General features: G+C 46.5%; 1 protein-coding gene across 2 annotated transcripts; it reads left to right on the top strand.

Annotated features, from left to right (window-relative positions):
• The first annotated feature begins 15,720 nt into the window (after nt 1–15,720).
• Nucleotides 15,721–18,376, top strand: FAM170B (family with sequence similarity 170 member B). Of its 2 annotated transcripts, XM_077124649.1 has the most exons (3): nt 15,721–15,958; nt 17,198–17,956; nt 18,232–18,376. In XM_077124649.1, exons 1-2 carry the CDS (start codon nt 15,847–15,849, stop codon nt 17,947–17,949), a joined length of 864 nt encoding a protein of 287 aa, XP_076980764.1. In that variant the 5' UTR covers nt 15,721–15,846; the 3' UTR covers nt 17,950–17,956; nt 18,232–18,376. The 2 variants fall into 2 exon arrangements, with proteins under 2 accessions (XP_076980764.1, XP_076980763.1); XM_077124648.1 differs by having other exon boundaries at nt 17,198–18,376.
• The last annotated feature ends 4,032 nt before the right edge of the window (nt 18,377–22,408 follow it).

The raw sequence follows: 22,408 nt of genomic DNA on the forward strand, positions 1-22,408 counted from the left end.
GTGCCTGCCCATGTTAACAAAATAAAAAAAATTAAAAGGAAACATTTTGGAGAATGAAGGAGATTCAGAGAGAGCAGAGAATGCTGCAGCACCACAAAGCAGAGAGTCCACCAGCCAGGGCTTTGGAGATGAAGAAGGAAAACGCCTCCTGGGGAGCTTCATGAAACATGAAGCCAGGAGAGAAAGCTAGCAGATGACGCTGTGCTGGTCATGAGCCTTTCCAGCTGAGAAGAAAACTGACTATGTTCACCATGTGCCTTCTCGGATGAGAGAGAGACCCTGGACTTCATCAGTCTTCTTGAACCAAGGTATCTTTCCCTGGATACCTTAGATTGGACATTTCTATTGATTTGTTTTAATTGGGACATTTCCTCGGCCTTAGAATTGTAAACTAGCAACTTATTAAATTCCCCTTTTTAAAAGCCCTTCTGTTTCTGGTATATTGCATTCTGGCAGCTAGCAAACTAGAACAACCCCTGTCTTACACACTACACAAAAATAAACTTAAAGTGGGTCAGACACCTAAAGCTAAGAACTAGCACCATAAAGCTTCTAGAAGAAAATGTAGGGAAATCTCTTCAAGACCTAGTAGTAGAAGGTAACTTTCTAAACTTTACACCCAAAGCACAAGCAACAAAAGAAAAAATAAATAAATGGGACCTCCTCAAAATCAAATGATTCTGCACCTCAAAAAACTTTCTCAAAAAGGTGAAAAGGCAGCCAACTCAATGGGGGAAAATATTTGGAAATCACATATCAGAGAAAGGTTTGATTTCCTGTATACATAAAGAAATCATACACCTCAACAACAAACAACCCAGTTATAAAATGGACTAACAATGTGAATAGGCATTTCTCCGAAGAGCAAATACAGATGGTTCAAAAGCACATGAAGAGATGCTCATTTTCATTGGCTATAAGGGAAATGCAGATCAAGACTACAATGAGATACCACCTCACATCTATAAGAATGGCTGCTATTGAACAAACAGGAAGCTATGGATGTTGGAGAGGATGTGGAGAAACTGGGACACTTATGCACTGCTGGTGGGAATGTATAATAGTGCAGCCATTATGGAAAAATGTTTGGCAGTTCCTTAGGAAACTAAACATTGAGTTGCCTTATGACCCAGCAATAGCACTACTTGGTATATACCCAGAAGAGCTGAAAGTAACGACCCAAACAGACATTTGCACACCAGTGTTCATAGCAGCATTATTTACAATCGCCAAAAGATGGAAACAAACCAATGCCCATGAACAGATGAGTGAATCAACAAAATGTGGCATATACATACAATGGAATATTATGCAGCAGTAAGACAAAATGACCTCCTGAAGCACACGACAAGGTGGATGAGTCTTGAGGACATAATGATGAGCAAAATTAGCTGGACACAAAAGGACAGATACCAAATGATTCCACTTTTATAACCAGCACAAAAGTATAATCAGAGGCCTATATTACAGAATATAGGGGACTTAGAGATACATAGAACTGGAGATGGGTGAACAAATGAATATGAATGCTGAATCATTAAATTGATATCTCTTTTAGTCTCCAGTATTTTAGAACAGCTAGAAGTAAAAACCTAAAAGTGTGAAATTGTAATCCATGTCAAACTCTGAAATATGTTTTACAACTAGCTGTGTTGCTTTACTTCGAAATTTATAGCTTTTTTGTATATGTGTTACTTTTCACAGAAAAAGAAGGAAAAAAAAGTCGACTGTGATAATAAAAAAAATATTTAAGCCCTCTAGCCTCTTATATTCTGGAGCAGCTAGAAGGAAAAATATGAGAGGATGGTATAGTAGCCCATGACAAACTCTGGGATCCGTCCTGTAACACTTGTTGAAAGGTGCTTTGAAAACTATTGCTATTTTATTTCCTTGCTTTGCATATATGTTATGCTATACAATAAAAAACGTTGAAAAAAAATAAGAACATGGCTTTTCTGGGGTACATAACAGTTTCAAACCAGCACAGCAACCTTCCCTGACTTTCTGTCGAAGAGCACCCCAATAGCTGCCTATCTATTTACTGTGCTTTATTTTTCATCAGACAGTTTGTCGTTACTGACATTATATTATATATTTATGCTTTTTACCCATTTATTGTTTACTCCCCACAGAAATGTCTGCTTCTTTGAGGGCAACATTTTGTTTGTCTTTTTCTCTGCTGTACCTCCAAGCCTCAAACAGAATTGGGCAGATAGTATGTGTCTAGTAAACATTTATTGCTATTGAACTAGAGATATTGCAACTCTTAAAAGAACATAAGCCAGTACAAAGAGTAATTTTATAGGAAATATCTGAAAATCTAGGTGTTGGTTTGAAGCTGTTATGCACTCCAGGAAAGGCCATGCTCTTTTAATCCATTCCTGTGGGTGTAGACCTATTGCTGGTGGGACCTTTTGATTAGGTTGTCCAACTGAGATGTGACCCCCTCAATTCAAGGTGGGTCTTAATTTTTTATTGAAGTCCTTTTTGAGAAATTATAGGACAGAAAGAGCCAGATAGCTCAGAGACAGAAACATCCAGACATTTTGGTGAGAAAAGTCCCCAGAGAAGCAAGTAAGGACCCATGGAAACTGAAAGAGCCAGACCTGAAACAGCAAAGGACTAGCAGACATCGCCACATGCCTTGCTATCTGACGGAGTAAGCCCAGATGCCAGTAGCCTTTCTTCAGAGAAGGTTTCGGCCCTGTTAATGTCTTTATTTGGACATTTTCATGACTTTAGAACTGTAAATTTGTGAGCTCATGAATTCCCATTATTAAAGCCACCTATTTGTGGCTTACTGCATTTTGGCAGCTTCAGCAAACTGAAACAGTAGGTAAACTGGATGATTTTCCAGGAATATTTAAATGACTTCATTTGCTCCTAAGAAAACTTCTAATTACCCTGGGGAAAACGTTTAAAATATACATTTTTAAAAAAAAAAAAGATTAGTTGACCTTCATCGAAACTTAAAATTTTGTTCATAAAGACAATTTATGAAGATAAATAACCAACCCACTGCTTAGGAAACATATTCTCAATACACACATGTAACAAAGAACTTATATACAGAATAAAAAAGAACTTCTATAAGTCTACAACAAAAGACAAACAACAGAACAAAAAGTGGGCAAAAAACACTCAAACTGACACTTCACACACAAATAAAGATGTGCAAGGGGCCAGCAAGCACATTAAATTTGCTTGATGTTATTAGTCATCAGGGATATACTAAAACACAAGTAGATACAATCCACAAATACACAAAAATTATAAGTTTTGAACAAAAATCTTTTTCAAAGAGTTATCAGTTCACTCTCCCACTAACGGTTTATAAATAATAATCCTTTTTCACATGTTCGCCAATCTGGTTTTCCTTTAACATTTTTTCTTTTTATTGGTTAAAATTGTTTCCAATGTTTTACTCAGCCTTTAAAAATGTGTGCCGTTTCTAATCTTTTTTTATTAGAAACCATATATAATGAAAATTCTCGTGTATATTATTTTGGCACATGTGGGAGGGTTTCTCCAGGTCAGGTACCATTTTTGCTGCTTGAGAAGCAGTTTGCATGTGGCTTAGCCCGTGTGCAGTGAGCTGGGTAAAGGTATTTATGGGAAGCCTTGTATCCAAGGGCTGTGGACCCCTGGTAATGGAATGGATCCTGCTTCTCTCTGTCCTCTGTATCTGAGATCGCACCTCAGAAGTGGCTTTAATGTTGAGATTACATCACAAAGCTGGCTTTGTGCCTGAGTGAAATAGTGGGACACGGATGGCATCATCTCAGGTCCCACAGGTGGGTCTCAGGCTGCAGAGCACCTGCAGGGGTCAGGAGAGGTGAAAGAAGCTGGAGCAGGTGCAGAGGTACATCTCAGCACTCTCCTCTTTCCTGGGGCAGCTAGCTAAGGGATGGCCTTTGTCCCCATTCATTGGATGAACTACCTGGGATGAGCCTTGAAATCGAAAAAGGATCTCTAAGGAGTGAAGAAAGACTCTGAATTCAGAACTCTGTGTTTCCTGGTGGCTGCAGAAAGGACCCCACAAGGAGGGCTTTATGTGTGAGGATTGCTGGGCTGCTTCTCCTTTCAAGAAAAGTCCAGGCCAAGGGGACTGTATCTCCTTCCCAAGCAGTTGCCATGGGGGTAGTTGGCAGGAACGGAAGATGTCAAGAAGGCAATTGGGCTCCGAGAGAGAGTTTTTGCAATTTCTACAAATGAATCTTTGTTGAAAGTAAATAGTGTCTAAATGTTTTTAGGACATCATTGACCACATAAAAACCCTTGCTCCCCCTTCAGGCAGGCTAAAATCATTCCTCTTCAGAGACTTCTGAAATGTTTCCTTGGCTGCTCCAGCAGATGCCATGAAATGGGCTGGCTCAAACAATGGGAATTTACTCGCTCATGGTTTGATGCTGGGTCAAAGTCCAAATCAAGGCTTTTTTCCGGAAGACATAGGCTGCCAGCAACCCTGACCCTGGGCTCCTCTGCCACGTGGCAAGGCACATGGTGGCGCCTTTTGTTCTCTCCCTTCTCTACCAGGTTCTGTTTTAGCTTTTTGCTTAGGTGCCTTTTCTCTCTGGGTCTGAATTTCATTCTCTTATAAAGGCTCCAGTCATGGGATGAAGACCTGTCCTCACTGAGGGGGACCACACCTCAACTGAAGAAACTTCATCAGAAGGTCCTATGTGCAATGGATCCACACCCACAGGAATGTTTTCCCTGGGGACACACAGCTTCAAACTTTTGTTAGTGACTCATCTGAGACACCCAGAGGGGATGCAGCCACGTGAAGGTCCAGGAAGAGGGAGCTTTCCTACCTGGAAACTGCTGCTGCTGCTGGCTGGTTCTCGACTCGCCCTGGGTGGTTGCAGGGACCCCTTCCACTGCTTCCCCCATTCTGAGCAGGAAGCCTACATCAGTCCTCTCCAAGCAATGAGGGGGGAAATGGCAAAAGGCTGTATTTGGGCAAAAGCAGATTGAGAAAAGATTCTAAGTGTAGTGTGGCTTCTGAGCTTCAGCTATTGTTCGTTAAAACTAGTGAGGCATTTTGTCTTCCAAAGGGAAACCTCTCTTCAAATTAGTGATAATTTGCAATATGGGTTCTGGCACAATGTTAGATAAAAATTGTAAAGCTGCAACACCCCACTCCCTGGGGCTCTTTAAGGGGTTCTGTGGCTTAGAAGGAGTGGGGTGGAGGGGGTTGGTGGGAGTTGCTGGGGGCTGGGGCAGGTCTTTGAGGAAGTGGAAAGGGTGTGTTTGATTGGGGAAAGGAGAGCTTTGGGGCAGCTCTATGGGGTGGGTGCAGGCCCTGCCTGGGAGACCTGATCCAAGTCATCAGCTATTTGGCTTTGGGCAAGTGAGGCCAGAAAAAGTGGAGTATCCTACACATCTCCCAGACTTTTGTATGGATTAAATAAGACTGGCAAACACCCTGCTTTGTGCCTGGTACACGGTTGGGGATAGATGAATGCTGCTTCTTTCCTATTCTACAACCTTGGGGGCTAAGAGGACAGAATCTGGTGGGCCTTCCTTGGGAACATCCAGGCCTCAAAGTGCCAGAAAACTCCTGTCACACCCAGCTCTCCCAGTGTGAGTGTGTTCCTCTAGGGGCACTCCCCCAGGCAGCCCCACCCTCCCCTGGCACACCAGATCCACCCCATCTTAGCATCTTCTCTGCATCTTTCTCTTCTCTGCAGCCTGGTGGCCCAGCTGGCTTTGATCAGGGTCACTTAAGCCACGTTTTACTGCTTGTGCTTGTCCTTGTTTATATTTCCTTGCAAGCAAATGTCCTGCCTTTCCCACGTCTTTTCTCCAGCCAGTGAGATTTTAACCCTTGTGTGAGGAGGGGCAGGGTTCCCCTCCCTACCCTGCCCCAGGTTTCTGCAACCAGGGAGCCAAGTACTTCCCTGCCCAAGGGACTGAGTGAGCTCCAGACTAAACCTGTTCACAGGGCGCATTGGACAAGCCCACGGGACTGGCGTGGGCTCTCCCTGGCTTGGGGTGGGGGTGGGGGAGGAGCACATAGGGTGCTTGGCAAAAACATGCTTGTGAGCCTACATTCTATTTTTCTTGCCTCATTAGCATTTAAATAAAACCAGAAGTAATTTGTTGCATGTTTTCTTACATGCTCATGGTAGAAAAATTGGAAGTAAAGACGAACAAAGGGAGCAGGGAGACTTTTCCCCTACAAAGATAAATCGTGACAATAATTTGTGTGTGTGTGTGTGTACATACACACGTGTACTAATTTTTATATGATTGGGATTATCCTGTGTACGTTTTCACTTGCTCCGTGCAGACAGCTCTCCGTGTTCCTCGTGAGCTATGCTGCATTCCATTGCTTGGCTGTCCCACAATGTATTTAACACAAAGGCTCTCAACTTGCAGCAGGCAGCAGAAAAGCCCCATCAAGGGCTCGATTCAATCGGTCTGGTGGACCTCATCCTAGGCATTCTGACTCAGGAGGTGCAGCGTGGGTCCCCAGAATCTGCATTTCCATCCAGCTCCCAGGGAAGACGTAACGCAACCCAACCAGTTTAGCCCATCCTCCATGCTTTGACACTTAAATTGCCTCCTAGAGTTTTCGCTGTTACAAACAGCATTGTATGGGAAATGGGCCAGTGGAATCTTGGCCATATGCTTAATTTCCTTAAAGATAAATCTCTCAAAGTAGGGTTGCTGAGGCAAGAGCATCACAGGTTTAAAATCTTTGCTACACATACTGCCAGGAAATGTGTTTCAATTTATTTTTCCACCAGAGTATACTAGTTCTGGTTGTTGTGTTAATTCCATTTTTTTTTTTTTTAAATAAAATGTGCCTAGTCCTTATAGTGAATACAGCTGAGAAAGCTGGATTTCCATCCACCCAGCTGCCGGAACCTAGGAAAGCTTTCACTGCCTCGCTGGGCCTCAATTCCTTCATCTATTAAAGTGGAAAGAATGCATTTGGCCCACTTCTCTGGGTTGCTGTGGAAATCATAAAATAATGAACAGGAGCATCCTTTCTGAATTGTGATGTATTTGCAGGTGGGAGGGCTCGGTAGGCATCCCTAAAAGCTTAATATATAGACCAAGGAATCCTGGAAACCGGGCCAGAAGGTTAGAATTACTGGGCCTGGGAAAATGTTGCCTAAAGGGCTTGTCTTCACAGCCAGGACTCTCAGCCTGTTAAATGTTCAACCACGCGCTCCATGGGGTGAGGGAGGGGGGCCCCGATTTTATCATTTGCTGTTTTCTGGGGAGTAGCTATTCCCACCAAGCCCATTTACAAGCTGCCAGGGTACCTTAGTAAAATAATTAGGGAGTGATGAGTTCTGAGTATTTATTACCTTGGTGTTTAATATACTTTATTTAATTGCAAGTTTACATAACTTTAATTTCAATAGTGGGTGTGAGCAGTTTACAAAGTTCCTGCAAATTTAACAATTGGCTCTTACTAGCTGGGACTGGCTGACCCCAACATACCCCATTCCGCTCCCTCTTGGCCAAGAGCAAGTTAAACAAAGACAAGTCATTTTCCATCCTCATGCAGGAATAATGCACCATTACGTCCACATTCTCTTTTTTTACCTAGCACTGAGGGCTACGCATTGGCAAGCTCAGATCCTAGGGCTACAAACTTTGGGCCTTTACATACTAAAGCGGTCGAGGATCAGGCTTCCCACGGATCAAGCCTCAGGTTTCTGCCAGGGAATCAGACTGCCAAGCGCGCCAGCCAAATGCCACCCCCCTCACTGGTCACATGCTGGGCGAAAGTTGCAATTTAGAGAAAGTTGCACTTTGTGGAAAGCCTGCTTCCTTTCCCCAGTCACACAGCCAGGTCTTGAGAGATCAGTTTTCGATTGCTGCTCATCTTACCTTTTAATTATCTTCCTCCGGCTTTATTGGGATTAGTTTAATTAGTGGTGGGTTGGTGGTAAATCCCACTGTTTGAACTGCCTCTTATGGTGTTAATGGTATTGGTGGCCCATAACTTCCCAATAAGCAAGTTGAACAGAAATACTGGGTGGCTCAAAAATGAGTCGTCCAATCCTTTTGTGCAGAGACAGATAAATCATATCAAGAACTTTTTGGCCTCTACAAGGACATTTTGCAGTGATCTGATGCAGCTTGAGAATTTAACTAACCCATAACATGTTCTATCAAATAAAGTAATAATAAATTTACTGGGGTGCTTTAGATTCCTGGCTGCTAAAACAAAAACCATGCAGCTGGTTGGCTTCAACAATGGCAATTTAGTAGCAGATGTTTTTGAGGCCAGAAGTTCAAAGTGGAAACATCAGTAAGGCGATGCATTCTCCCAAAGACTAGCAGTCTGGGACTGGCTTCTGGTGATCCCTGATCCTTGGCAATTCTGTCACGTGGCAATGCATATAGCGGCATCTTTTCCTTTCTCCTCCAGGGTCTGTTGACTTCTTGGCTTCTGGCTTCTTCCGGTGGCTTCTCCCTCCATCTGACTTTCACTCTGCTTATAGAGGACTCCTGGCAAACGTATTAAAGCCTAACCTGACTGGATGAGGCCACACCTTAAACTGCAGGGTTAGGGTCTGGTGTCAACTTGGTCAAGCAATGATGCCCAGTGGTCTAGTCAGGCAAGCACTGGCCTCACGGTTGCTGCAAGGATATTTCATGGCTGGTTGATTAACGGGAAGGGTGGTGTATTAAGTCAGCAGTCAGTTGATTGCAGCTGTGGCTCATTACATCTGCCATCAAGTAAGGCATGTCTCCCTTGATGAGATAATCCAATCCACTGAAGGCTTTTAAGGAAGAGGAGAGACTCTTACACTGCTTCTTCAGACTGAGAGCCTCTCCTGTGGAATTTGTCCAGACCTTCATCAGAGCCGCCAGCTTCACAGTCTGCCCTATGGATTGTGGACTCTTCCATTCCCACGGTGTGTGAGACCCCTTTATAAATCTCAAACTTACAGAGCTCTCCTGTTGGTTCTGTTTCTCTAGAGAACCCTGTCTAACACAGAAATCTTGAAGAGATCCTGATTATAACGGAGCCACATCCACCAGAACACAGACTGAGGCCATGTCCAAACTACACTATTTAATCCACCACATGGGGCGTTTTCAAGTTGCAGGGGATTGTTCTAAACTCTAAATCAAACTTTAAATAACGGACAAAGCTTATGGTCGTCTCTTGTAGATAGTACACAATTTGTGTACGTTCCCCTCCACTCTTTCTCATTTCCCTGAGGACCAGAGGGTGTTCTATCCACCTTGTGGCCACGGACCGATAGGAACCACTGGCCTGGAGAGAAGAGTGGAGATAAGTTAGTGCCAAAGGGTCCTGCCTTTAATCCCTAAGGATTGTGAGCCCCTGAGGGATGCACTAACTCCACACGCACACTTTAGATATGATGGCTGCTTGTGGCACGAACCTGGCAAATGTTTGTCCTCCTTCTTGTCCAGTCTCCTGGCCACATTCTCCATAGGCCGCTGGACCTGTTGACATGAGGGAAGCCAGACTCTGATCTGCTTTTTGGACAGGAGGGTTTCGGAGGAGGCAGCACAGCTTAGTGGCCTGGGAGCTGGTGAACACTGACATTCTCATCTTCTTCTTTGCCATTTACTGGGTGTATGACTTTGGGCAAATTACTTAGCCTTTCTGGACCTCATTTTCCTAATCTGTAAAGAGGGATTAAGATAGGTCCTATCTCATAAGGTTGTTATAGGGATTCCTGAGCTGAGCCCAGTGCTTGGTAGCCTGGAAAATTTTGGTGATTTTTTAATAACACTGGAGAACCATCTCACCATTATTAAAAAGGAAGCATTATCCATTTCCTTTAGGTTTCAGCCTACTTTTGATTGGGCTTTATGCCTGATTTCTAGTAGGTCTTCTCTTGTTAGAGGGCCATGGCTGAGTGAGCCCTGCACATGACACTTTGAACTTTAAACAGATAGCCCCTCGGGTCATGATAAAATAATGGAAACCCAGCAAAGGTTTCCTGTCCAACGCAGAGGCTGTTCTGGGGGTTTCTGAAGCCGAGGGTCGGAAGGGGTAGCTGGTTTCTTTCTGAGGTGGCCTAGTTCTGCTTTTCATGGGGACTGGGCATGGAGGGGCTGACCCTCTCACCGTCCACTGTACTCCTCTGAATCTGAACTTTGGACAACTGGGCAGGCTAGGGGCAGCGTGTGAGGAGAACTGTTTTGTCCCCATGAAGTCCTTTGGGACTGACGTCCTCCTTCCTACCACAATTGGCAGAGCCCTTTATTCCCATGATGCTGCCTGGTTCAGACAATGCAGGTGGGTTAGGCAGGAGGCTCACGTTCTGGCACTTTCTGCCTGCTCCTTGGCACACTGAGGGTTTGGTAGAACCCAGTCCTGCCTCGCTGAAGCCATTTCCCCAGACCTGCCCTTGGAGTGTTGCTCACAGACCAGAACGTGTACTTGGGGGGTGCTGGCAGGCAGTGGGGGGTGGCCTGGCCCACTGCACGTGGGTGAGGTGCAAGCAGCTGGCCGCCAACTGGGGTCGCTGAGTGGGTCACTTCCCATTGACTGCCAAGCCTCGGCCTGGGGTTCCTTCCTTGGGAACTTCCTTGTGGGGATTTCACAACATGCTCCAGCCTTCCCCAAAGTTCTCCACCCCACCCCAACTCCCTTCCTGGAGGGCGTGCAATCAGCTACAAGGCTGTGAGTGGTAAACTGGAGATAGGATTGCGGGCCTCTCCCACAACCCCTCTTCCATCCATCAACAAGGCATCCTCTCACCAAAGGGACCCTTTCTCAAGAAGACTGGATGGGAAGAAGCCAGTCCCAAGACAGGTCTTTGTATCAGCTCTTCTAATTGTGGGGATAGAGGAATTCACCCCCGTTCCGCCCTGGGATCACTTGCTTCCCAGAGGGTGCTGCAGATGCCTTCGACGTGAGCTCAAAGCTGCACGGAGCAAGTGCCACACAGTTACTGTAACTTGCTGTTGGCCTGCAGGGTCTGGGGTCTCAGAACAGGCAAGGCCTTGCCAGTCGGGGCCATAAGCCCCAGGGCAGAGAAAGGGTGGTTGACTGTGAGTTAGGGGGCCGTGGTCTGACAGCAGTGTCCAGGGAGGGCTGCTTTCATCACACTTGAAATAGAGGAAAGGTCAGCCCTTCCCCCAGGGCTCTGGCTTGGCTTGAAAACATAGAAACTGTTGGAGCCATCCAGTCCTGGGTCACGCGCCTGGCCAAGAGCCGGGAGCTCCTTCCTTCCAAGAAAGCGTGAGCTGGAAGACTTTTCTGCATCCAGAAACCCCTTTGATGGTTTGCAGTCACATGGGGCCGGGAGCTGGGCTGGAGGTAGGCTGGGGGCCAGGTTGAGGCTCTGGGGCCTGGAGCTCAACCAAGGATGTGCCTGAGGGCCCAGCCCGAAGGGCATGTCCCCTCCCTGCTCCCTGATGATAGAGATGGCTCAGGCTGTTTGTGTGGGCGCCCTGAGGTTAGAGCCCAAACCCTGAGACAGCTCCAAACAGACCACAGAAAAGAGCCAGCCTGTTATTAAGTCTAAAGGAAAACAAAAGCGAAACTCCTTTCCCAGCTTGTTTGAGGAAAAAGTCTTCCTATTGCATTTCTCTGTGGCTGAGTTTTTTTTCCCCCCACCGTGATCCACTGACTCACTTCTTTTTAAAATCGTTACAAGAAGCAACAGAAAACGAACTAAAAAGATTCTGCCTTCCCGTTCCAGTCCTTGACAGGGCGGCTATCTCTTGGGAGTTTCTTGGGCTCAGTCACAAAGCCGAGGCCATTGATAATTCTTGGGAATTGACCTTCACTGGGAAGAGGCCGCCCCCTCTCTCTGCCCCCCACCCCTTGAACCCACCACCCCCTCCACAAGCAGCCCCTGGGACAGCTTGCTGCTTCTCTCCCTCCTGAGGGCCTCAAGCCTGCGTACCAGGGTCCTTTGGGGTGGGGGTTACCAGGTAATTGTCCCTCTCCCCCCAGGGTCCTTACTTTCCTGCAAAGACGGGCATTGCCCACTTAAAGCACCATTCAATGGAGGCTCAGCCGCAAAGCCCCAAGGGGGGTGATGTCCGGTTCCACGGCCCAGTGGACAGGCTATTTCTGGACGCTTTCTGGGCTGAGGGGCTTGATTCTCCCTATGGCGTAGACCATGGCAGAAGCTAACTTCTGGAATTAGAAAGGACGGGAAGGTGGATGTGGCATCTCTGCTTCCTGTGGTGGCTGTGGCGGGTGTGTTTCCTGCCAGCTTTCGTCTCAGGACGGAAAAACAGAGGGTGGAAGGAGCACGTTTGGGAAGGAAAGCGAAGGCTGGAGAGTGCTCCAGGCATTGCCTGTGGTGTCCGGACCTACGGTGCAGCCTGTGCCGAAGATGCTGGCCAGGGGGCAGGGCTGCGAGAAAGCGCTGTGCTCGCGGCCTTTCGGGGTTGTGCACACACGCCCAGCTGGCCTTGGCCACCGGAGTGCCGAGGTTCTTGGCAAGGCCGGGGTCCAGCTGGAAAACTGCCGGCTGGGACGTCGCGGGGCACATGGACAGGCAGGCCTGTGCCATGACCACTTGCAGCCTTCCCGGGTGGCAGCTTTGCATGAGCTTGTGGAAGGAGTGAGTGTACCCTCCCAGGAGAGGCCCCCAGGCAGAGTGCAGAACAGTCACCCGCTGTGCCAGTTTGAAACTGTTGTGTACCCTAGAAAAGCCATGTTCTTTCATATTGAAGGGTTAAAACTTTTGACTGGGTTGCTTCTATGGAGATGTGACACGTCCAATTGTGGTGTGGCCCTTTTTTTTTTAGAGGATGTGACTCTACCCATTCAAGGCGGGTCTTGATTAGTTTAAAGGAGTCCTTTTAAAAGGGGAGGCGTTTTGGAGAGAACATAGTTACTTCAGAGCTGATAGAGATGCAGACATTTGGAGATGCCTAGACATGGACATTTGGAGATGCAGAGCCCAGAAGATGTCACCATGTGCCTTCCCATGAGATGCTAAGCCAGCCAGAGTTGTGTCCCGGAGAAGATAAGTGAAGGCCCACAGCTGCTTAGAGAGAAAACCACTGGCATCAGAAGCTGGAAGCAACAGAACCAGAAACAAGGACCAGCAGGTACCAACTGCTTGCCTTCCCATGTGACAGAGATCAGCCTTTCTTGAGTCAAAGTATCTTTTCTGGATGCCTTAGTTTGGACATTTTTCTGGCCTTCGAGTGGCAAAGTTGTAACTTAATAAATTCCCTTTTGAAAAGCCATTCCATTTCTGGTATATTGCATTAGCAAACTGAAACACCCTCCATGGGTGGGGCTTCCCCTTGGGAAGCAGCTCAGGGAAATGGCAGGAGGGCAGCTTGGCAAATCAGTCCTGCCAAGGGGCTTGAGACTGGGGAAAAGTCCTTGAGCTGTACTCCCTCCACCTGCACCCCTTCTGGCCTCACCTGTGCCCCAGCCCCTGGAAGCCTCAACCTCCCTACCTATTAAATAAGGTTTATTGTGTCTACTGGCAGGGTTGTTGCAAGAATTAGAACGATCACACACAGATTCTGGGGGGAAAAGGAGCTGACCTAAGTAGCTTTGGAAAATGGTGTTTTGACCGGAAGCTGTAAAGCAAAATGCAAGAGGAACTGTATAGAAGCACCTAACTCTAGCTGGTGAAGGTGTTTGCGACGGGAACCTGGGGTAACAATTCAGAGACAGCTGAATGGATCCTGGGTTTGAACAAATTAATAAATCTTGGTGATTGGTGGGTGCCAGCCTCTCAGATCGAGTTTCCCTGCCTGGGACAGGAAATGAGCTGCCTTGCTGGGTCCGTGGGCTCTCTCACTAAAAGAGATTTCAACATTACAGGAAAAATCACAGTCTACCTTGGCCCCTGTTCTGCTGACTATGTCTACTTAACAGGCGACCCCAAAACTTAGTTGTGTCAAAGCACCCTTTTGCTGCGCTCACAGTTTCTGTGGGTCAGGAATTCAGACAGGGCACAGAGGGATGGCTTGTCTCTGTTCCACCATGGCTCGAAGCCTGGGACTGGGATGAGATTCCATGTGGCTTAGATATTATGGAGTTGGCGGCTAGAAGACCTACACACAGTCTCTGTAGGTGGCCTCGACCTTCTGATCAGATGGCGCCTGGATCCAGAGGAGAGTGTCCTGAGAGCGAGGGAGGGGGAGAGGTCAGGGGCAGTGGGAGTACCAGGAGAAAGTCACATTTTTTTTTTCATGCTGTAGCATGGAACATCACAAAGCATCACTTCCTCTGCATTCTATTGGTTGAGACAGTTACAAAAGTCTTCCCCAGTTGAGAAAGAAGGACCTCACCCCTCAGTCGTGCAGTGACAATGTCACACTGCAAAGAAGAGTATGGGATGCAGTACCTTTGGGGGTGGCAGTCTTTGGCAAATGTAATCTGTCGTAGCCCCACTCCCCACCCAGCTTCAGTCCTCCTCTTTCCTTGGTCACCAGGGTCACCAATCAGGCAGGATTGCTTTCAGATCTTCCCCTGTCCTTTTACATCTGTGAATGATATAGAACTTGGTTTGGGGCTTTTTTGAGAGGGACCAGCATGTTTACATTCTGCATAGGTAGGATTATTCTCTATTCTTACTTTTCTCATTTAACACACGTTCATTTATTATTACATGTAGATCTTTTCTTTTTTACTGCTGTATAGTATGCCATGGTTAGTTTATACCTTATTTAAACATCTCTAATGTTTGGAGTGTTTCTTGTTTTTTTTTTTTCCCCTATTTTAATCAATGCTACAATAGAGATGTTTCTGTTTGCCATTTTGTGCACATAACACAATGTGCACATAGCACAAAATGTGAAAGTTTCCTAGGATGAGGCGAGAAGTGAACCGCTGAGTGAAAGAGTGTGCACACTTTTAATTTTAATATACAACCAAATTTCCTTTGAGAAAGGTGATTTATGCTCCTACCACGCACTATAAAAGTGTTCATTTTTTCCATGTCTGCACCAACACTTGGTCTTGTCAGTCTTTTTAACTCTTACAGGTCTTACGGGTGAAAAATGACTTATTTTATGTATGTATATTAATGAGTTTTTAATTTGTATGCTCCTTATTACAGTTAAATTGAACCCTCATGTTTATAAGCCATTTTTATTTCTTCTCCTTAGAATTGCCTGTTCATTTCTTTTACTCATTTTTTTTCCTAAAAGTTTTACCAAAAGGCAGATAAGTGCTCATTGAAACACAGAGCTATTTTTAAGCTATCACATTAAGATGACCAATTCTCTATGCTTGCAAAAGTCTGTATCATGTAAGTTTGGCAGTACATGTGAGTTTTTGTGTGCAGGTGTGTAAATGTCTGTGTGTATGTGTAAATATGTGTGCATATGTTATGTGGATAACTGTATGCGTGTTTATGATGTATATCAGTATGTGAGTGTGTAAATGTGTGTGTTTTTGTGTGTGGTGTATATGTATGTGTTTAAGTGTGTTTATGTGATGTGTGTCTGAGTGATTGTGTATATGTATTTTGTGTCTGTGTCAGTATGAGTTTATAGGCATCTGTAAGTGTCTATGTGTGTAGGTGTTTATGGCATATGTGTGTAAGTGTGCGAGTTTATGGGCTTATGCTTTGTGTGTGTTTTTGTGTATGAGTGTGTCTCTGTGTGTTTTTGAGTATGTGTCTGCATGTTTTGCATTGTGCATGTCCCTGTTAATACACAAGGCAGAGGAGACCCCAAGGGGACAGAAGATCCTAGCAGGCAGCTTCTCCTGGCTTCCTGGCCAGGTCTCTGTCCTTTCATGGTCACTGATGAGGTCACAGACCAATACTGGAATCCTAGCAACCATGAGGACCCCAGCAGCCCCTCAGGCTGGGGCCAGCTGGGGGGCTTCAGCACAGCCCAGGCAAACTCTAACCCAACAGCCAGGGCACTGAGACCCCTGGGCGCTGGTTTTGGATCATGAAACGTCACTTCATTGACCACAGGAGAGAGCAGTCAACGACGGACGGGGCCACCCTCAGCTTGGCTGGCCCTGATTCCACCGATGAAAGCCTGGAAGTGGGCTGGCCAGGTGGGTGGGGGGCAGGGCTGCAGGCTGCAGTCAGTGGGCCCCCTGGGTGGAGGGCCAGCAGGTGGGCCGGGTGCTGTGACCAAGGTGTAGCCTTGAGCATAAAAACGGATGGTGGAGCAAAGGCAGGTGGGGTCTATGGGCTTGGAGAGATGGTGAGGAGATGAGATGCATTCAGGTATTACATGGATGTAAACATGAAATTCTACAACTGTGTATTTTCATGTGCATTAGGAGAAAAAAACAGGTTTAATATATCAGTTTAGTGATTTCAGCAGTGATGTAAAGGATCCCTTTAAAATAAATTTATTTAAGTTAAATTCAGACATCAATGTGAAGGTCAGTGAGAAGTGACCGTGGGCAGTGAGAAGTGACCGTGGGCAGCCCCAAGGTTGACTCAGGTGCTCGTGGCTGAGAGTCAGCCACCAGCTCTGGCTCCACCGTGTTAAACTTTGGTGTCTCAGTTTCCTGTCTGTCAAACGGCAATAATAACAATCCAATTTCTTAGGGTTGCTTTGAACGTTAAGTGAGTTAAAACACGGTGTGCACTTCACTCGTGACTGGGATGGGTGGGTTTATGGAGACTTGTCACAAATTGGGGGATGGGGCCAGGGTGTTAACTGATTTTCCTTCCATGCGTTGCTCTTTGTAATTGGCTTTGTTGAGTTGCAATTTATGAACACAATCCCCACCCATCTGTACAAGCTGATGAATTTTGACAGATGTACAGCACAATCATCATATAGAGCATTTTCATCACCCCCCAAAATTTTCTTGCACTACAAATCCAGGGAGGGCATCTGTTTTCTGTTCCTTTCTTCTGGCCTTTTGTAGAATGTCATAAATGGACCATATCATAGGTGACCTTTTCAATCTGACTTAGTGTTGGAGAGCCGTCCATTTTGGTGCATCTATCGGTAGCTCAACTCTCTTCCTTGACGAGTAGCATTGCCTTGGATGCTTGATCACCAATTTATTGGTTCTCCAGGGGTGACCTCTGGGCTTTTCTCCCAGGGTTTTGGTGTTTACATTCGTGTACTGTATGATCCTTACCATCATCCTGAGAGGCAGGCATCTTCATTGTCCCCATTTTGTAAGCAAACAGGCTTCAGAAGCGATGCTCCCTGCCCCGGAGCCTCTGGAGACTGCACATTTCAGGGTCCAGCGCTCCTAAGGAGAAAGGTAAGTGGTGGCACTAGATCCTTTGGGGAGCACTGACGGAAATGTCCTTTGGCTTCTCAGGGAACCTAAAGAAGGACGAGTCGCCTCCGCGGCCGGGGCCTACATTTACCTACGAGGAGAACCTCTTCTTCACCTCCAGGCCCCGGGGACTGCTGAGCTGGAGCAGCTCCCCCTCCTCGGAGTCATCCTCTGAGTACCAGTCCTATTCCCAGTACCAGTCCAGCGTCTCCTGCATGTGTGACTCCGAGGACGCGGCCCAGCAGAGCATCTGCGCCTTGTATACCCACGTGCAGACGGTGCAGGGCGTGGCGGTGGCCTGGGAGACCGAGGCGGGCTTCGAGCCGATCAACAGAAAGCCCCGCATCCACGAAGCCGAATTCATCAAGCGGCAGCGGCGGAAAGGCTCCTCCTTCGAGACAGCGTCCAACACCGACCTGCACTGGGACCTGGAGGCCTGCAAGAACAGCGACTGCCCCGAGCCCGACGATGCGGAGCTGCTGGGGCCGCTGGACTGCTGCCTCCAGGAGCTGCGGGACACCCCGGACTGGCTGGTCACCACGAGCTACGGGCTGCGCTGCGTGGCCTGCTGCCGCGTCTTCCCCACGCTGGAAGCCCTGCTGGTGCACGCCCAGTACGGCGTCCAGCAGGGCTTCAGCTGCCAGATCTTTTTCGAGGAGATGCTGGAGAGAAGGCGGGCCCAGGGCCAAGTCCAAGACCGGCCCCTGGAGGAGGAGGAGAAGAGCCCTTCCGACAGCAGCGACTCATCCAGGACCCACGTCAGGGTGCTTCAGTCACAGCAGAAGAAGCCCTGAGCTGGAGGTGATGTGCCCACCCTGCCCTCGCCTCCAGCCCCTTGGGCTGCTCCATCCCCCGGGTCTGCAAGAGATGAGACCACGTGGCCAGGGGTATAGAGCTGGGAGGGCCTTGAGAGATGAAGGGGAGGGAATCCTTCCGGAGGGCACACTTAGAGTCCCAACAGAGTCTGTTTCGAAACCTGAATCCAGAGAAGAGGGCTTCAAGTTTTTCTCAGTGATGGTCACAAAATCGGGACCCTGTCAGTGTGAGGCCATATGGAATCTTATTTTTGCTGCCAGGTCAAGCAGGTCCACACTTGTTGTTGAAGTAGACTCGACTCAAAGGAGAACCAGCTGCAAATGAAGCTTCAGCCCTATTTTTTTTCATAATGCCCTAGTTCTATGTCTTTATGTTTAGTGGGATTAAACTTGAATAACTCAGAAATTTAAGGCAATGACTTCTTGGGTTGAAGCCGTGTGAAATGGCTGTTTCTGTGGGTCAGTAAATAACACGGATACCCTGAGAGAGAGACGGCCGCTGGAGAGGTCCTTCTGACCCGTGAATTCATATGGGTCGACTGTAAGTTTTGGATGTTGCTACAAAATTCATTTTCACTCTTCCATCCCTCCCCAGGTCAGAGACTGGCAGGCAGATGGAGCATGTGTCCTAACCTCAGTTGGGTTGGTTCCACTGAGAGACATTAGAACCCATCATTGCATAGTCAGGGAATGGTTCTCATAAAAAAGGTTTGGGAGCCTAGAGGAGGGATCCCTCTACTTCCCCAAAGAGGCAATGCTCACACGGGGTTGAAGGACAGATGGACTTAGCTGGACTCTGGGTTTTCTCAACTTTAGCACTTTCAACATTTTGGGCTAGGTAATCCTTTGTTGAGGTGTGGAGGTGGTTCTCTCCTTTGCAGGATGCTTAGCAGCACCACTGACCTCTATCCACTAGATACCAGAAGTACCCTTCCACCCAAGTTGTGATGACCAAAATGCTTCCAGACATTGCCAAATGACCCCTGGGGGCCCAAATCACCCCTGGTTAATACTCAATGCGTCGGACAAAGCTAAGCCTCTTGGAAGAGGGAGCAGCACAATATATTTCGGGAATTGCCAGCCGCTTAACCTGGTTAGGATGTTGGAGACATTTACCCCCAAATACACTCAATAAATATTTGGTACCTATTCTGTGCTGAGCACTGCACAGGGCATGGCATTCAAAAAGTGGACAAGTGTTCTGCTCTTTGGAACTTTTGACCCGTGGGAGAAAAGAGAAAATATTAATATAATATGCCTTACTGATCTATATAAAAGATCTGAGTGGTTGATATGTATAAACTCCAGTCCCATTAGCCTCCTTGCTTCCCTTAAATACTCTGAGCTCTTTCATGCCCCAGGGCCTTTGCACTCTATGGGAAATTAACTTCTATCTCTCCTCTGGCTGGCTCCTAGCCATCTTTGAGGTTTCAACTTGAATGTCACTTTTTTCAAAGAGATCTTCTCTGACCACCCTGCCTCAGCATATGTCACATTCTAAGTGCAACGTTTTTTTTTTTTTAATTATTTTTTTTAACATTTGTTCTCCCTATTATTTATTTTTATTCCATATGTTTTACTCGTCTTTTGACAAGGTAGATAAAAGGAGCATCAGACACAAGGTTTTCACAATTGCACAGTCACATTGTAAAAGCTATATCATATACAATCATCATCAAGAAACATGGCTACAGGAACACAGCTCTACATTTTCAGGCAGTTCCCTCCAGCCTCTCCATCACATCTTGAATAACAAGGTGATATTACTTAATGAGTAAGAATAACCTCCAGGATAACCTCTCAACTCTGTTTGAAATCTCAGCCATTGACACTTTGTCTCATTTCACTCTTCCCCCTTTTGGTCGAGAAGGTTTTCTCAATCCCTTGATGCTGAATCTCAACTCATTCTGGGATTTCTGTCCCATGTTGCCAGGAAGACCCACAGCCCTGGGAGTCATGACCCACATAGACAGGGGGATGGTGGTGAGTTTGCTTGTTGTCTTGGTTGGAGAGAAAGGCCACATCTGAGCAACAAAAGAGGTTCTCTTTGGGGTGACTCTCAGGCCTAATTTTAAGTAGACTTGACCTATCCCTTGTGGGGTGAAGTTTCATATGAACAAACCCCAAGACTGGGGGCTCAGCCTATAGCTTTGGTTGTCCATACTGCTTGTGTGAATATCAAGAATTCAACTTGGGAAGGTTGAATTTTCCCCCGTTCTCACCATTACCCATAGGGGACTTTAAGTGCAACCAGTTCTAAGAAGGGAAGTGACACAATTATATTTATGTTTTGGAATACTCACTCTGGCTGTGGTGTAGAATTTGGACTGATACAGTAGAAAAAGAAAACAAAAAGCAGATATCAGCTCGAAGGCTGCTGAAAGAGTCCAGACAAAAGACAAAGGTGGCTTGGCTGAGGCTGGTCATGAGTCAACAGGGAAAAGACTGGATTCATTCGAGATATATCTGAATCAAATCCAAAGAACATGGGGACGATGAGGGCTGTGGGGTGGGTGAAAGGAGTGTGTCAATGTGGACTCTGAGGTTCCTATCCATTAGCTGAGATGGGGAGCATTGGAGGAGGATCCTGGTGTGCGTGTGTGTGTGTGTGTGTGTGTGTGTGCATGCACCTATATGCTCATACTTGCAAATGCACATCCAAGTGTAAGGGCCAGGAGTGGAGGAAAGCAGTCAGTTAGGGCACGGTGAATTTCAAATGCTGTCAGCATATCAATTAGAGATGTCAAATTGGAAGTGGTGTAAGATTTAGAATGCAGAAAACAAATCTGGATTGGAAACAAATTAAGAATTAAGAGCACATGGTGGTACCATATGCAAAATCAGAATAATGGGTGGGTGAAATTAAAGAGAGAGCTGGGGCAAAGATGAGAGAAGAGAGTCCAACCTTGGACCTTTGGCCATCCCACTGTTCGAGATTAGAGAAAGAGCATGGCCTGTGAGGTGAGGAGCAAAAAGGGGGCAGGCATTTCTTAGGAGTTTTCTTGGTGTCAACAATACTATGGAAATAGGTTGGTTGAGAAGAAGTCAACAGTGCTAAATGCTGGGGAGATGTAGAGTGCGATTAGGAAAACAGTTTTCATTTCCTTGGCCACTGGAGGTGGCTGGCAGGCCTGGGTCAGTAGTGAACATACGCTGGCTCTGCTGACAAGTTTGTCTTAGAAAGAAAGGAACGGTAGCCATAGCTGGGAAAAGGAAACTGAACAAAGACAGAGATGGGTGGGAGAGTAAATTTCTATGCTCATGGGTATGCTTCAGTGGAAAACGAGAGACAGATAATGCCAGAAAAAGAAAGGGGACAATCAAAGGAGAGAAGTCTACAAGCAGATGAGATAAGGCTGAATATGGAGACTGTGGTTCTGGAAAAGAGTTTTGTGTTCTCTGTTGTTCCAGGTGGGGGTCCCCAGATGGACAGCTAAGGGTCAAGAAGGTTTTAGAGACAAAATTATGGAATTTGAATGTTCCCCTCCCCCTGAAACCTACCAGGAGTTCTTGGTGAATTTTAAGCAAGTCAGATTTGCATTTGTAAAAGAATGCTGGTGAGCAGGGCCAAGAATGAATTAGGAGCCCAGTTGAAAAGCTGGAGACAGGAGGAAGAGAGGCTGAGGAAATGAAGTCAGAGATTTTGCCTAGTGTTTGATGAGGGTAGTGAGAGTAACAGGTTTCCAGACTAACCTGAAGTTTTCTTATGGAGGCTGCAGATAGTATAATACTGAAGAAGGAGATCTGTTGTGATGCTGATGAGTCCACCTTTGAACCAGTAGAGCTTGAAATTCAGCAGAGCTTGAAATTCAGAAGGGAGCTAGTCAGAAGGGTCTGGAGCTTGGAAGAACATTAACTGGGATGGAGATAAAGATTTGTGGTCATGGGCATAAGTGGTCATTGGCATAAGCCTTGACTGAGGCCCTGGCTTTTCATGTGTCTCCTATTGGATGTGTTTCTTCTGTTGCTCCAAGTGCAGCATGAAGCCAAGCAGTTATTTAGAATGGATATCAGCTGTGGAGCTGGAATCTTATTAGGAAGATGTGGCAGATGTCAGAGACCTTCTGAATCCACTGTGAAAAAGGGGCCAGGTATCTGAAGGAAGATAATAGAGTTGGAGACATGGCCAAAAGTCTATTGAACTCTTCTCAGAAGAGGAAGATATCTGGTGTTTGAAGGAGCTCATTAGGCAGGTAGAATCCAAGCAACCTTAGGGTTAAAGAGGCTGCTAAATCAGAAAGAGTGAGCACTAGATGAGAATGTTCTTATTTTAAAAATCAGCATGTGGGAGAACCAAAATGAGGTATGAGGACGCTAAACTCTGAAATTCCAGCCTTAAAAAGGTCAGTGGGGGGCCAAGATGGCGGCTTAGTAAGGTACGTGTGTCTTAGTTCCTCCTCCAAAGCAACTACTAGGTGAACTGAAACAGTGCAGAACA

This window comes from Tamandua tetradactyla, chromosome 13, assembly GCF_023851605.1.
Source record: "Tamandua tetradactyla isolate mTamTet1 chromosome 13, mTamTet1.pri, whole genome shotgun sequence".
NCBI lineage: Eukaryota > Metazoa > Chordata > Mammalia > Pilosa > Myrmecophagidae > Tamandua > Tamandua tetradactyla.